Below are 16,280 nucleotides of genomic sequence, written 5' to 3' on the forward strand. Positions count from 1 at the left end.
GTCAATTTTTGTTTTGCATTGGCTGTGTCGGGCATTTTATATTCCTGTCACATCTTGCTGTGTTCCAGGGATTTCATTTATTTAGCATATGCCGACATGGCATATAATTCCAGCTATCTTAGTGCCTTGTCTTCCCCAGCATTCAAAGACCATTGGCCACCAGATAGTTTAGTTCGTGGCCATGATTCAACAGCGTAGAACATGGTTTGTATTTGTCTGCAAGGACGTTTGTCATTGTTGCGTAGGCCCCATTGGTGAAGGTTTGAGGCTCGCTGTCTCTGTCCAGTTCGGAAGTGATTGAGAAGTTCCTAATTACAACAGCATCAGTTGAATCCTGGTTGATGGTTTGTAGGATGGGAGATGATCTGATGATTATAGGCGCATCTGTCCATGCCAGCAAGTTGGTAAGGAAATGCCAAAGTGATCAGGAAAAATTGACCATATTGGGTCTCAAAGACCGTGGATAGATAAAGGAGTATGGGAGGATAATTTTTTTAACCACTTAAGTATTTTTCCCTTGTGTGCCTTGCAGTGAGGAGAAGGTGCTGTGGCTGCATCGACGAGGGAGAAGTTTTGATTTGCTCGGTGGGACCTTCCCAATGTCGGAACTATCTGCCCAGATTGTGCCCGCATTTCAGGGTGGGCAGGCAAGAGAAATTGCCTCAGAAAACCATCAGAACAACTTGGTGAGACCTCACTCTCCTGATTTAACACCTTGTGATCTCTCAAAGTTCAAAATTATGAAGGATTTTGACAGGAGGGTCAGTAACCAGAGGACACACATTTAAGATAATTGGCAAAAGAACCAGAGGGGAGATGAGAATTTTTTTTACACAGCGAGTTGTTATGATCTGGAATGTGCTGCCTGAAAGGGCGGTGGAAGCAGATTCAATAATAACTTTCAAAAGGGAATTGGATAAATACTTGAAAAGGAAAAATTTACAGGGCTATGGGGAAAGAGCGGGGGAGTGGGACTAATTGGATAGCTCTTTCAAAGAGCCAGCACAGGCACAATTGGCCAAATGGCCGCCTTCTGTGCTGTATAATTGTATGAAAATTTGGTTTGTGGGGAAAAAAGTATAAATCATTACAACACTTCTGATCGATCAGGAGCAATGTTCTGGTGTAAATTGGAGATTTAATCGGCTTAGAGTCGTCAAACATATACACACTGTGTGTCCTATTTCAGGAGCAGCTCTTAACTTGATTTCGGTCAGTGGTTGACAACAGACAATCCTTGTAGTAATTCCAATGAATGGTGCCCAGAAATACCGATCTCCATGTTTGAGTGCTTTCTCTTCAATCACTTGTGTGTGCCAGAATTGCTCTGTTTTGATAGTATCCATTGATTGTTTTGGTATTTGAACTATTGGTTTTTACACTTCGGCACAGAGTGTTGATTTTGAAAACGCTTAACTGATACACACTTCTGGTTTGCTATTCTTGCTTCTAGTACAGAATGCTTGCTCGAAACATAATTCCCAATAATGTTCTAAGAAATTATGTCATTAATTTTCTGCATGTCAGTGCATTTCCTGAGCTCTTTCTCCCAAATGCCCCCTCTTTACGATTTTTATGCACGTGGAATCATTGAGTGCAGCATTTACACCACTGTCGTTAGTGCAATTGTGAAGCATTTTAATTTAGTAGACTCAAAAAGGATGTGATTCTTTCTTGTGTCATTGATAGCATAGCAGATGTATGGAAAGCTGTGTCCATATGTTTGAAAATGTGTTATGAAGGGTATGTCTGAGATTGAGTATTTGGGGAAAGTTCATGTCACTCCTGTAGAGTAGTTTGTGTTGGCTCTTAATAGCACTCGAGTGAGTGGACTTTGAATTTTTGGTTCAAAGAAACTTGAAGGATGAATAGGTTTTATTCTAAACAATACTTTTGCCACCCACTCCCCAACTGCCTTTCCTGGTTTTCTTTTAATTTCCCAGTCTGTGTTGTTCAGCTTGGTTATTCTTCACTCTGTGAGATGGCCCTGATCTCTGCCTGACTTTCTCCCCTTCAGGTGCTGAGTCTTTGTGTAGTTTGAGATGCCAGCAGTCCTTGTGTACCTTGCCTGTGGCTATCCTTCATGTACCAGTGGATGTAGTATATTTGGATTTTCAAAAGGCATTTGATAAGGTGCCACATAAAAGGTTGTTAAACGATATAAGGGCTCATGTGGTTGGGGGTATTATATTAGCATGGATAGAGGATTGGTTAATGGACAGAAAACAGAGTAGGAATAAACTGGTCATTTTCAGGTTGGCAGGCTGTAACTAGTGGGGTGCCTCAAGAATCATTGCTTGGGCCTCAGCTATTTGCAGTCCATATTAATGACTTAGATGAAGGGACCAAGTGTAATGTATCCAAGTTTGCTGATGATACAAATCTAGGTGGGAAAGTAAGCTGTGAGGAGGACACAGTTTGTAAAGGGATATAGACAGGTTAAGTGAGTGGGCAAGAAGGTGCCAGATGGAGTATAATGTGAGGTTATTCACTATGGTAGGAAGATTAGAATAGTTTTGGTGGGAAATGGTGGGAATCTATTAAATGTTGGTGTTCGGAGAGATTTGGGTGTCCTTGTACACGAAACGCAGTTAACCTGCAGGTACAGCAAGCAATTAGGAAAGCAAATGGTATGTTGGCCTTTATTGCAAGATGGTTGGAGTACATGAGTAAGGAAGTCTTGCTGCAATTTACAGGACTTGAGAGACCACACCTGGAGTACTGTGTACATTTTTGGTCTCCTTATCTAAGGCAGGATATACTTGCCTTAGAGGTGGTGCAACGAAGGTTCACTGGATTAATTCCTGGGATGAGAAGGTTGTCCCATGAGGAGAGATTGTGTAGAATGGGCCTATACTCTGGAGTTTGGAAGAATGAGAGATGATCTCATTGAAATATATGATTCTGGGGCGGGGGGGTTGTGAATCTTTGGAATTCTCTATCCCAGAGGGCTGTGGATGTTCATTTGTTGAGTATATTCAAGGCTAAGATAGATTTTTGGATACTAAGGGAATCAAGGGATATGGGGATCGGGCGGGAAAATGGAGTTGAGGCCAAAGATCAGCGTAATCTGATTGAATGGCGGAGCAGGCTCGAGGGGCCGTAAGGCCTACTCCTGCTCCTATTTCTTATGTACACCTAGACAATGAGTGTCTCTGAATAGCGACTGGGAGTGAGGATGAGGGACCATTTCTCTCCTCTTTGTCCCTTGTTCTCTTTTCTCCTCCCTCTCTCCTCCTGTCTTTCCCCCCGCCACCCCCCCAAAAAACAAACATTGCATTGGGAGGGTGCTGAGTTTAATTGTAGCGCCTCAATTGCTGCTGCAGCTGATATCAGGCTGACTCTGTACAAGTTGAGGATAGAATCTGGAAGCTTCTGATCATGACGTAGTCCTGTGCCAGACTGTGCCTCTGCCAAGGTTGGTGTAACCCCTGCGGTGCTCCTGATGAACAGGATTGAATTACTTTGCTAGTTGAAGTGTTTGCTATGGCGCTCCTGTCCTGTTTGGTTGCCTGGCTAAGAAGATGGGGTTGATTTATTGAGGAGTTGCTCAGCTTTAAATTTATATCAGAAGCTCATCACTGCAAAAGGATATTAATCCTTTAGGGTCTGTGGGCCAAGAGAACAGTTGTCCCTAACACTTCAGAGTGTTTTTCACATCGTTCACCTGACGAAGGAGGAAGCCTCCGAAAGCTTGTGAATTTAAAATAAAATTGCTGGACTATAACTTGGTGTTGTAAAATTGTTTACTTCAGAGTGGGTAATAGAACCAGCGGATAGAGGATTTATAGAGCAATTAGCAAGTGTGCGCACACACGTGACCCTGAACTCCAAACCTGATGGGGCTGGAGACCTGGAAAGCTCATCCTGAAAAGCTGAAGTTGGAATTCACTTGACTAAGCTGTGAACTTTATGGGGCTTGTGATGTTTATCTAACTAGGAACTTTCTTGGTTTGATATTTGTGACTTCAAATCATATGCACATGTTTACACTTTCACAGTTTGAAAAATGTCTTCCCTTTCCTTCAGTTAACACATGGTTAATGTGGGGCTGATTGCTCTCTTACACCACCCAAATTGCTATTTTTTTTCTTCCATGTATAAACCCAGATTGTGAATGTTCGTAGGCCCTTTAACAATAAGGAGCACCACAGCCAAGTCCGATCCAATCTGCATTGTCTGTCTCTAGCCTCAGGCTGCTGAGGCCCATTTTGTACTGCCAGTCTGACTGAGCGCTAACTCTGGACTGACCTGGGCTCTTCCTGATCTGTGTGGTTCAACTCGAGGTGCTTACACTAACTGAGCCATGGAGGGAGATTCTGATGGAAGATTATAATGTTGGGTGGTTTCAGGTGATGGAACTGCAGCTGATCAGATTGGATTGATTCCTGGTTTTTCATTGTAACTTTTGAGTGTCAGGGATAGGTTTCCAAGGGCTTTGTCTGGGAAGTTTTACTTTGAGAAGTTGCCTTAGAGGTTGAGTGAGTGTCGGGCAAATTGTCTGATTTGTGGGGCTAAGTGTTTTTTTAATTGTTTAATTTACTTATACTCCAAACATAAATGTGAAAAAATGAAATTAAAACTCCTGTTCCCCCATCGCTCCTGTGTACTGTGAGCAGTTCTGGACACCGCACCTTCGGAAGGACATATTGGCCTTGGAGGGAGTGCAGCGTAGGTTTACTAGAATGATACCCGGACTTCAAGGGTTAAGTTACGAGGAGAGATTACACAAATTGGGGTTGTATTCTCTGGAGTTTCGAAGGTTAAGGGGTGATCTGATCGAAGTTTATAAGATATTAAGGGGAGCAGATAGGGTGGATAGAGAGAAACTATTTCCGCTGGTTGGGGATTCTAGCAGTAGGGGGCACAGTCTAAAAATTAGAGCCAGATCTTTCAGGAGTGAGATTAGAAAACATTTCTACACACACAGGGTGGTAGAAGTTTGGAACTCTCTTCCGCAAACGGCAATTGATACTAGCTCAATTGCTAAATTTAAATCTGAGATAGATAGCTTTTTGGCAATCAAAGGTATTAAGGGATATGGGCCAAAGGCAGGTATATGGAGTTAGATCACAGATCAGCCATGATCTTATCAAATGGCAGAGCAGGCTCGAGGGGCTGAATGGCCTACTCCTGTTCCTATATTTCTATGTTTCTGTGCTCGCTGACCTACAATGGCTCCTGGTCTGGCAACGCCTCGATTTTAAAATTCTCAACCTTGTGTTCAAATCCCTCCATGGTCTCTCCCCTCCCTATCTCTGTAACCTCCGAGATCTCTGCACTCCTCCAACTCTGGCCTCTTGCACATTTTTAAAATGGTGAGAGATTGGGAAACGTTGATGTTCAAAGGGACCTGGGTGTCCTTGTACATTAATCACTGAAAGCTAACATGCAGGTGCAGCAAGCAATTAGGAAGGCAAATGCCTTTTATTACAGGAGGATTTGAGTACAGGAGTGAAGATGTCTTACTGCAGTTATATAGTGTCTTAGTGAGACCTCTAGGGGTCACAGTCTCTGAATAAAGGGTAGGCCATTTAGGACTGAGATGAGGAGGAATTTCTAGACTCAAGGTGGTGAATCTTTGGAATTCTCTACCCCAGAGGGCTGTGGAGGCTCAGTCATCGAGTACATTCAAAACAGAGATTGATAGATTCCTAGATATTAAAGGCATCGAGGGATATGGGGATAGTGCAGGAAAATGACGGAGGTCGAAGATCAGCCATGATCTTGTTGAATGGCGGAGCAAGCTCGAGAGGCCGGATGGCCTATTCCTACTCCTATTTCTTATGTTCTTATTCCCAATTTCCTTTGCCCCTCCACCACTGGCGGCCGTGCCTTCAGCTGCCTCAGCCCTAAGCTCTGGAATTCCCTCTCTAAACCTCTCCACCTCTCTCCTTTTTAAGACGTTCATTAAAACCTACCTCTTTGACCAAGCTTTTGGTCACCTGTCCTAATATCTCCTTGTGTGGCGCAGTGTCAAATTTTGTCTGATAACACTTCACGCCTTGGGACGTTTTACTACTTCAAATGCGCTGTATAAATACAAGTTGTTTGTGTGAATTGAACTACCTATTCCAACATATACAAATTGCAATGCTTCATGTTCCGAGCTTCATTTGCAGTCTTATCCTTTGATTCCAGCCATAGCACTGACTCACGAAGCCAAGTGCCTTGCTGCATAATTCTGTAGGTTTACACTGTGTACACAGTTCAGTGGCAAACACCTGTCTTATTCTCTGGACAGGCTTACCTTGACGTAGCGAGGAAAACACCCATAACCTTACAAAGTTGTGAACCGGACTGTTTGAAAAATGGATAGTGTTGATGAAAATGAGGAGTGTGTTCCTTTGCTGATCCTCAGAGAGGAGATGTGTGAAGACACTGTTGGACCTGACCAGGTAGGCCACAGGCCACGGTGAAACAGCTAAGTTTGTCAAGGCCCTGTGCTTGATGTAACGGGTATTTCTCCGTTCAGACAGCTCTGTTACTGCACATTAGCAAGAAACTCGGTATCGGAGAAATTTATGTCCTGACACAGAGACAAGCAGGAAAGGCCAGTGTTTACACAGAGGGAGAATTTCCATGGTGTATTTCGAAGTTTAAAATTGAGCTGCGTTCCAACAGTTTCACACCAATTATTGGTGTGTGGAGATGTGGAAGTTGCTGATGAAGATGTTTACTTTAAAAATAAGTTTTAATTTCAGTTGTTCTGAGAGGATCGTTTGCTGAGGGGATAGTTGTGTGAATACATCCGGAAGTGAGTGTGTTTCAAGAGATGAGGTACGAGCCCAGTCTAATTTACTGACTGGAGCCGAGCTTCACTTGGGTATTGGTGATCGGGAATACTTCAAAAAGCTTCAACTGTTAGTGCAGTTCTGCTAAGTGTATGTTTTGGTGTGTGCTATTTTCTCTCTGTCCACCTGAATAATCTTCCCACTTTGACCAAAATACAGCAACAGGTGGAGGCCATTCAGCACCTTGAGCCTGTTCCTCCATTCAATTAGTTCATGGCTGATCTGTACCTCAACTCATCTTCCCCCCCCCCCCCCCCCGAGCTCTTTCCTTCCCCCCCCCCGAGCTCTTTCCTTCCCCCCCCCCGAGCTCTTTCCTTCCCCCCCCCCGAGCTCTTTCCTTCCTCCCCCCCCGAGCTCTTTCCTTCCTCCCCCCCCAAGCTCTTTCCTTCCTCCCCCCCCGAGCTCTTTCCTTCCCCCCCCCCCCCGAGCTCTTTCCTTCCCCCCCCCCCCCGAGCTCTTTCCTTCCCCCCCCCCCGAGCTCTTTCCTTCCCCCCCCCCCCCGAGCTCTTTCCTTCCCCCCCCCCGAGCTCTTTCCTTCCCCCCCCCCCGAGCTCTTTCCTTCCCCCCCCCCGAGCTCTTTCCTTCCCCCCCCCCGAGCTCTTTCCTTCCCCCCCCCCGAGCTCTTTCCTTCCCCCCCCCCCCGAGCTCTTTCCTTCCTCCCCCCCCGAGCTCTTTCCTTCCTCCCCCCCCGAGCTCTTTCCTTCCTCCCCCCCCGAGCTCTTTCCTTCCTCCCCCCCCGAGCTCTTTCCTTCCTCCCCCCCCGAGCTCTTTCCTTCCTCCCCCCCCGAGCTCTTTCCTTCCTCCCCCCCCGAGCTCTTTCCTTCCTCCCCCCCCGAGCTCTTTCCTTCCTCCCCCCCCGAGCTCTTTCCTTCCTCCCCCCCCGAGCTCTTTCCTTCCTCCCCCCCCGAGCTCTTTCCTTCCTCCCCCCCCGAGCTCTTTCCTTCCTCCCCCCCCGAGCTCTTTCCTTCCTCCCCCCCCGAGCTCTTTCCTTCCTCCCCCCCCGAGCTCTTTCCTCCTCCTCCCCCCCCCCCCAGCTCTTTCCTCCTCCTCCCCCCCCCCCAGCTCTTTCCTCCTCCTCCCCCCCCCGCCCCCCAGCTCTATCCTCCTCCCCTCCCCAGCTCTTTCCTCCTCCCCCCCCCAGCTCTTTCCTCCTCCCCCCCCAGCTCTTTCCTCCTCCCCCCCCCAGCTCTTTCCTCCTCCCCCCCCCAGATCTTTCCTCCTCCCCCCCCCCCCAGCTCTTTCCTCCTCCCCCCCCCCCCCCAGCTCTTTCCTCCTCCCCCCCCTCCCCAGCTCTTTCCTCCTCCCCCCCCCCTCCCCAGCTCTTTCCTCCTCCGCCCCCCCCCCAGCTCTTTCCTCCCCTCCCCCCCCCCAGCTCTTTCCTCCCCCCCCCCCCCCCAGCTCTTTCCTCCTCCCCCCCCCCCCCCAGCTCTTTCCTCCTCCCCCCCCCCCCCCCCCAGCTCTTTCCTCCTCCCCCCCCCCCCCCCAGCTCTTTCCTCCTCCCCCCCCCCCCCCCCAGCTCTTTCCTCCTCCCCCCCCCCCCAGCTCTTTCCTCCTCCCCCCCCCCCCAGCTCTTTCCTCCTCCCCCCCCCCCCAGCTCTTTCCTCCTCCCCCCCCCCCCAGCTCTTTCCTCCTCCCCACCCCCCCCAGCTCTTTCCTCCTCCCCCCCCCCCCCCAGCTCTTTCCTCCTCCCCCCCCCCCCAGCTCTTTCCTCCTCCCCCCCCCCCCAGCTCTTTCCTCCTCCTCCCCCCCCCCCCAGCTCTTTCCTCCTCCTCCCCCCCCCCCCAGCTCTTTCCTCCTCCTCCCCCCCCCCCCAGCTCTTTCCTCCTCCTCCCCCCCCCCCCAGCTCTTTCCTCCTCCTCCCCCCCCCCCCCAGCTCTTTCCTCCTCCTCCCCCCCCCCCCAGCTCTTTCCTCCTCCTCCCCCCCCCCCCAGCTCTTTCCTCCTCCTCCCCCCCCCCCCCAGCTCTTTCCTCCTCCTCCCCCCCCCCCCAGCTCTTTCCTCCTCCTCCCCCCCCCCGAGCTCTTTCCTCCTCCTCCCCCCCCCCCCAGCTCTTTCCTCCTCCTCCCCCCCCCCCCAGCTCTTTCCTCCTCCTCCCCCCCCCCCCCAGCTCTTTCCTCCTCCTCCCCCCCCCCAGCTCTTTCCTCCTCCTCCCCCCCCCCCCCCAGCTCTTTCCTCCTCCCCCCCCCCCCCCCAGCTCTTTCCTCCTCCTCCCCCCCCCCCCCCCAGCTCTTTCCTCCTCCTCCCCCCCCCCCCCAGCTCTTTCCTCCTCCTCCCCCCCCCAGCTCTTTCCTCCTCCTCCCCCCCCCAACTCTTTCCTCCTCCTCCCCCCCCCCCCCCCCCAGCTCTTTCCTCCTCCTCCCCCCCCCAGCTCTTTCCTCCTCCTCCTCCCCCCCCTCAGCTCTTTCCTCCTCCCCCCCCCCCCCAATCTCTTTCCATCCCCCCGCCCCCCCCCGAACTGAATATTTTAGTTGAAGTGTATTTAAATGCAGATGTAGCTGCACTTAAATGCATTCCTCCTGTGCAATCTTGCACATAAATTCTCTATCTTCTAATTGCCATTTTCAAATCCTTGTGTAATATTAGAATGTTAGAGGGGAGAAACTTTACTAGTTGGCGGCACATCCTTGCTTAAAGGGTGACTTGTAAGCTGACTGGGTTATAAGTTCCTGTCACACTCCCCTTTAATGCGGCTGAAATGTAACAGCTGTTAATGTTCAGTAAACTTGCTCGAGGGCAAATTGAATTACTTTCCTGAGGAGACTTTGGAACTTTATAGAAGCTTTTATATTGCCATGTGTAACTGCATGCTGTTAAATGGGGCAGTAACGTTTCAATAAAACTCTCATATCCTTAAAGGGGAGCTCTATTTTATCGCTAAACAGTGTAAAAGGAAACGCCTTTAGCTGTTTAAAAGTTTGATTGTTGAAAACTGCTGGTTAAACAGCCCACCCGAGTGATCAGTTGCTAAGTCTGTATTTCCTTCCTCTGCCAAAAGTAGATAGCACGAGCTTCAGTGTCACAATGAACAATTAATTACCAGGCAATGTACATGACACACGAAGTAACATCATGATGCTCCTTAGACTTGTCTCCATTATAAGTATTTTTACAAACCTATGCAAAATTCTTTTTCCTACAGTCACAATAACATGAATCTACATTAGCAATTTTCTCCTCAGAGCAGATTATCAGATCTAATGACACTATAAAAAGTTAAATTTTCATAAGAACATCTTTGCCTTGAAGCAAGATATTTGTTGGAAAATGCTACCAGCGCCTTGGAGAGATCAGTCACACCACCCAGAAAAATAAATTAATTGCACTGTTATTCAAAAGGAGACAAGTTCACACTGGTGAGATTCTGAAGTTGCTCAGCTGGCAGAGCAGAGAGCTTTCCTGTTTCAACACAGTGCAGACTTTGCACTTTTCATGATGAATATGAAATGTACTGTCCATTACGACAAGTTTCATTTGCTTGTGTTCATTATCAGTGGTACTATCGTAACAACCCAATTACTTAAAGGGGAAGTGGATTCTATGGTGTCAGATAATTCTCAATGCCACACACTCAATGCCAATGTACACACTGACTCACACTTGTTATTTCATCGCCCTCTTAAACCATTGTCAGACTTGTTTAAATGAATTTTTTGTGCTTATTGAGGTGAGGGTTTAGTGAATTTCAGACACCCAGTGACTGCATGAAGCACTGAGCTCCCTTCAGCTACTTCTGCTGAGCAGTTGGTTTGGAACATATCAAATTGTGAACACATGCAGCAATCACAAGTTTTCTAGTTCAAAACTCTTGTTCTGGACATTTCAATGACCATTCCTCTAACCTCTTCTTTGTTTCTGCCAGAAGAATTTAAAATACAAAATCCAGTTGGTGGCAAATAATTTTACTCCCCATAGGAGCAAAAAGGGTTAAAAACGCAATACTGTTCCCAGTGCTATCCATTGTCATGAGGTCTGAAGTTACACAACAGGTTTCAGTATTGAGCAACTTTACTCTGGATTGCTGAGTATTGCAGAACCAGATTCTGGTAAAGAACAAGATATTGGAGGCACAATATACAACACAGCAGGCTCCTGCTCTCTGACTCTGAATTGTAAACTTTTAATGTTCTCACAATTTAAAACCAGTGCATGTGGCTGTTGTGTTCGTATCTTAACGCTGTTCCCTTGGAGAACAGTGTGAAATAGTGCAAGGATTGGCAGGCTGATTAACAGTCTAACAGGCCGCGATGTGAACTACTTCCAGGGCCGTAAACATCTTTAAACCGGGGATTGGTGGAGGGGCTAGTCCTGTATGGCGGGAGGGTTTTATGGGATCCTGCAAACGGACGATGAAGGAGGGGGGGGTCACCCCTCCCACCAGACACGAGAATCCCGCTGGACGCCAACCCAGGCTCCGGTCCTCCCGTGCGCCCTGAGGTTCTCCCATGCGCCCAATCAGTTTCATTTGATGGTTATGCTCTCTCTTTCTCTTTTTTCCCCCCCGCCCCGATCTTTTCACAGTCCGATCTTACCTGCAGGAGGCTGAATGATGACGTTCCTGGTCTGGAGAGCAACGGTCCGTCTCGGAGCAGCACGAGGCAGGAGCAGCAGCAGGAGGACGGGGACGAAGAAGAGCTGACTCTTAAATATGGGGCCAAGCACGTTATCATGCTCTTTGTGCCTGTCACCTTGTGCATGGTGGTGGTTGTAGCTACTATCAAATCGGTCACTTTTTACACACAGAAGGATGGCCAGTTGTAAGTATTTCTTTTCTCTAGTCTGATTTGAGCTTTTTGCAGTGCAGTTGCAGAGGTGGTACTGTTTTCATTTTTGACGTTATATGGAATCTTACAGCACAGAAATAGGCTATTCGGTCCAACTGGTCTATGCCGGTGTTTATGCTCGACACGAGCCTCCTCCCACCCCTCTTCATCTAACCCTATCAACTTATCCTATCCCTTTCTCATGTATTTTTCTAGCTTCCCTTTAAATGTATCTGTTCGCCTCAACTACTCCTTGTAGTAGCGAGTTCCACATTCCAGCCACTCTCTGGGTAAAAAAGTTTCTCCTGAATTCTTTATTGGATTTATTAGTGACTACCTTATATTTATGGCCTAGTTCTGGTCCATTCCCACAAGTGGAAGTATCTTCTCTACATCTACCCTATCCCGTCATAATTTTAAAGACCTCTATCAGGTCCCCACTCAGCTGTTTTTCTGGAGAAGAGTCCCAAACCCCTCGAGCATTCCGTACCTTCAGAGACAATCCATCGTTATCTTGCTCCCTTAGTCTCTGTGCCTCATTCAGTTTTTTTAATTGTCTGCAGTGGTGTCTCTACATGTCTTGACAATGGGAGAGCTAGTGTGCTTTTATTTTGCAAACCCCTCCACTCTGGCACCAAGCTGAAGGTATGGAACATTACAGTCTGGTGTGGGGGACAGCTGAATGAAGTGAGAAGATGGAATGAGAATTCAATTTGGCTTATGGTTTTTTAAAGTGATTTGCAAAGAAAAACAAGGGGATGATGGTTTGAAATAGCAACAACCGTGTAAAGCCAGCCCAGTTCACAACAGATACAAGCAAAAGCTGTTGAAGCTGGGGGGTCAATTGAAAATTGAAAATTTCAGAACTGAGTTTGATAGATTTTTTGTTAGTATTAAAGGTTACGGAATCAAGGCGGGTAGATGGAGTTAAGATACAGGTTAACCATGATCTAATAGAATGGCAGAACAGGCTCGAGGGGCTGAATGGCCTACACCTGTTCCTATTTCACCTCACTATCTTCCATTTTACATCAAATGGTGGGAGTGGGGGGGTGGTGGTGAGGAAGATAATGTATGATGTGACTGGCAAACTTTCTCATTGATTCAGTCAGTGCTACTCTTTGGTTAAGGGTATCAAGGGATCTGGAGCAATGGTGGGTAAATGGAGTTGAGGTACATATCAGCCATGATCTAATTGAATGATGGAACAGGCTCAAGGGGCTGAATGGCCTCTTCCTGTTCCTATGTTCCACAAGGAGATCAGGGTTGTACTTGTGGACAGAAGTGTTCAGCAAAGTCGTCAGCCAATCTGCCCTTGGTTTCCTGAACATAGAGGAGACTGCACCATAAGCGGTGACTGCGATGTTCGAGATTAGAGGAAGTACAGGTCAATTGCTGCCTCACGTGGAAAGTGTTTGTGGCCTTGGACAGACAGTGCTGTTGGAGGAAGTCAGTGATGCATCTGCTACAGTTACACAGGAAGGGGAGCTGGATGAATGGGTTGGGAACAGTATTGGTGGTGGAAATGAGGGAAGATGATACAATGCGGAGACTGGTAGGTCGGAAAGTGAGGACAAGGGAACCCTATTGTCATTTAATCATTCCTGTGCTCCACCCTGTCACAGACCTTCCCCATTGTTTTCCCCACAGCCTCCCTTTTCCCTGGCTCTGTATTTGCTTAAAAACCTTTCATCTCTAACATCTTCTAGTTCTGACAAAGGGTCGTCGACCTGAAACATTATCTCCATTTCTCTCTCCATAGAGGCTGCCTGACCTGAGTGTTTGTATCATTTTCTGTTTTTATTTCAGATTTCCAGCATCTGCAGTATTTCGCTTTAGTTCCACAATCTGGGGTTCAGGGAAGCTATGAAGAGAGCAAAATAAGTGGGAATGAAAATACAAAAATTTCAAAAAATAACCAACGGTATAATGCCTCCTTGTTATCTGTAACCTCACCTAATTTTCCTTGTTATTTTGCTAGACATCATGCTGGATGTATTGTTAAATCTGAAGTCTGCCAGAAGATGGCACACATGTAACTTTCTGATGCACTGAGCTTGCAGTTATATATCTGAAGCACGAACTGGGCCTTTTCTCACACACATTCTGTATCAGAAACGTAGACCAGTTGATCTGTGTAGCTCCACAAAAGCGTGGTCATTTTAGCCAGCAACAGGTTAATAGTTTGTAGCATTGAATTTTGTCCAGTTTGCTTGGGAAATTCATTTCCGATTGTCATTTTCCAACAGGTATACTGTGAGGCATAGGAACAGGAGGGGCGGCCATTCGGGTGCTCGAGCCTGTTCTGCCATTCATTTAGATCATGGCTGATCTTAACTCCATCCACCATAATCCTTAATACCCTTACCTAACAAAAATCTATCTATCTCAGTTTTGACATTTTCATTTGACACCCAGCCTCAATTTTTTGGAGGAAGAAAGTTCCAGATTTCCACTGCCCTTTGTGTGAAGAAATGCTTCCTGACATCACCCCTGAATGGCCTCGCTCTAATTTTAAGGTTATGCCCCCTTTGTTGTGGACCAGAAGGAATAGTTTCTCTTTCTACCCTATTATATTCATAAGAGCATTATTATTTGATATATGTTAACATTTATGAACATAGAACACTGTTACCATCCATTTTCTATCAAATCCTTCCAATGAAGAACAACCCAACGACTCCTTAAAGTGTGCGCTTTTGATTAAGTGGAGTAAAGAGCTAATGTTGTCCCTCTGTCAAAAGCCCGCCTGCCCCTCAATGCAAGAAGCTGACCCAATGCCAAAATTTAGAAATGATTCAAGATTTGCTAAACAGAATTTGTTTTCCCACCAATTTTATTTCTGCCTCAAATGATTTAACTCCCATCCTATCCTTCCTCTTCTGCCCCCATCCACCCCACACTGCTTTTAACCACCTTGGGTGGTTCCATAATGGGTGCACTGACATCGCTGCACCAATGTACTAAGGTTTATTCGTAATGCATTAAAAATAATACAAAAGGTACTATAGTTATGTGTATTCTCGAGCAAGCTCCTAGAAACAGCAGTGATGACCAGATAATCTGTTTTTAGTGATGTTGGTTGAGGGATAATATTGACCAGAGCTCCCCTGCTTTTCATCAAAATAGTGCCATGGGATCTTTTATATCCACCCGAGAGGTTTAATGCCTCATCTGAAAGACAGCACTTCCAACAGTACAGCACTCCCTCAGTACTGGCACTGGGAGTGTCAGCCTTGTTTTTGTGATCAAGTATCTGGAGGGGGACTTGAACCCACAACCTTCTGAGAGGCAAGAGTGTTACCACTGAGTTACGGCTGACATTAATAGTGTAATCACTGTTGTAATGTAGGAAACGCGGCAGCCAATTTGCGCTCAGCAAGGTCCCACAAACAGCAATGTGATGTCCAGAATTGGATTGTTTGCCATCACTCCATCTCAACTCAAAAGAAGGGTGACTCCCCGGGGCAGGTCACAGAGTGCCCACTGTCTGTTAGACTGTGGTCCCAGCAAGGAGTCGACACCTTCAGTAGAGGAGAGGCAAATTGGCAACAACACAAACACGATTAATTCAGGAGCTGTAAAGGCCACTTTACACCTCGGGCATTTTAAGCTATTAATCCACATGAAAGAAAAAAAAAATATTTTTGAAAGTACACCTTGGGGTGGGGGGTGGGGAGAAGAAAACAGGAAGTAACTATGAAAGTGCATTGTCCATATTTCCTCAAGGAATACTTGTTGAGATGTTTATTTAAAATCTAGAAATTTGTACAGTGTAACTTCTAAGCAGGAAATTGTCATGCAGCTAATCAGAGAATATTGTGACTGAATAAATGATGCAGAATGGGTAACTGGAAACTTGCAGGTTTATATTTAAAGTAATAAAAGATTTCTTTTCTTAAAGTACTAGGTCTAGAAATAGTTGAGTTGAGTATGCAGCTTCGGGAGTGAAATATGAAGAGAAGAGTGAATTAAGATGATTATGATTGCGAGGCAGTCACTGGGGGAATAGTTTGTCTTTCAGTCCTGTACTGTCACCCTGTTACTGTGCTCACTCGTGAAGTACAGTCACTGGGGCGAGAACCTGGAGGGTTCCTGGAATCTGTAGAACTGTAGCCTGGCATAGGTCATTGTACAGCTGAAAGCAGGGAGAGAACATTGGGGTACGGAGGAAAGCAGGGAGAGAACATTGGGGTACGGAGGAAAGCAGGGAGAGAACATTGGGGTACGGAGGAAAGCAGGGAGAGAACATTGGGGTACGGAGGAAAGCAGGGAGAGAACATTGGGGTACGGAGGAAAGCAGGGAGAGAACATTGGGGTACGGAGGAAAGCAGGGAGAGAACATTGGGGTACGGAGGAAAGCAGGGAGAGAACATTGGGGTACGGAGGAAAGCAGGGAGAGAACATTGGGGTACGGAGGAAAGCGGGGAGAGAACATTGGGGTACGGAGGAAAGCAGGGAGAGAACATTGGGGTACGGAGGAAAGCAGGGAGAGAACATTGGGGTACGGAGGAAAGCAGGGAGAGAACATTGGGGTACGGAGGAAAGCAGGGAGAGAACATTGGGGTACGGAGGAAAGCAGGGAGAGAACATTGGGGTACGGAGGAAAGCAGGGAGAGAACATTGGGGTACGGAGGAAAGCAGGGAGAGAACATTGGGGTACGGAGGAAAGCGGGGAGAGAACATTGGGGTACGGAGGAAAGCAGGGAGGGAACATTGGGGTACGG

The 16,280-nt window shown here is 47.2% G+C and overlaps 1 protein-coding gene across 1 annotated transcript in view; it reads left to right on the top strand.

Moving 5' to 3' along the window:
- psen1 (presenilin 1) overlaps positions 1–16,280 on the top strand; it is a 61,878-nt gene that overhangs the window by 4,400 nt on the left and 41,198 nt on the right. Inside the window, exons 2-3 of the mRNA XM_067991140.1 lie at positions 533–686; positions 11,312–11,547. Coding sequence (XP_067847241.1) covers positions 600–686; positions 11,312–11,547 — 323 coding nt within the window. The 5' untranslated portion in view covers positions 533–599. The remainder of the gene's footprint in view (positions 1–532; positions 687–11,311; positions 11,548–16,280) is intronic.

Source organism: Heptranchias perlo, chromosome 10 (genome assembly GCF_035084215.1).
Source record: "Heptranchias perlo isolate sHepPer1 chromosome 10, sHepPer1.hap1, whole genome shotgun sequence".
Taxonomy (NCBI): domain Eukaryota; kingdom Metazoa; phylum Chordata; class Chondrichthyes; order Hexanchiformes; family Hexanchidae; genus Heptranchias; species Heptranchias perlo.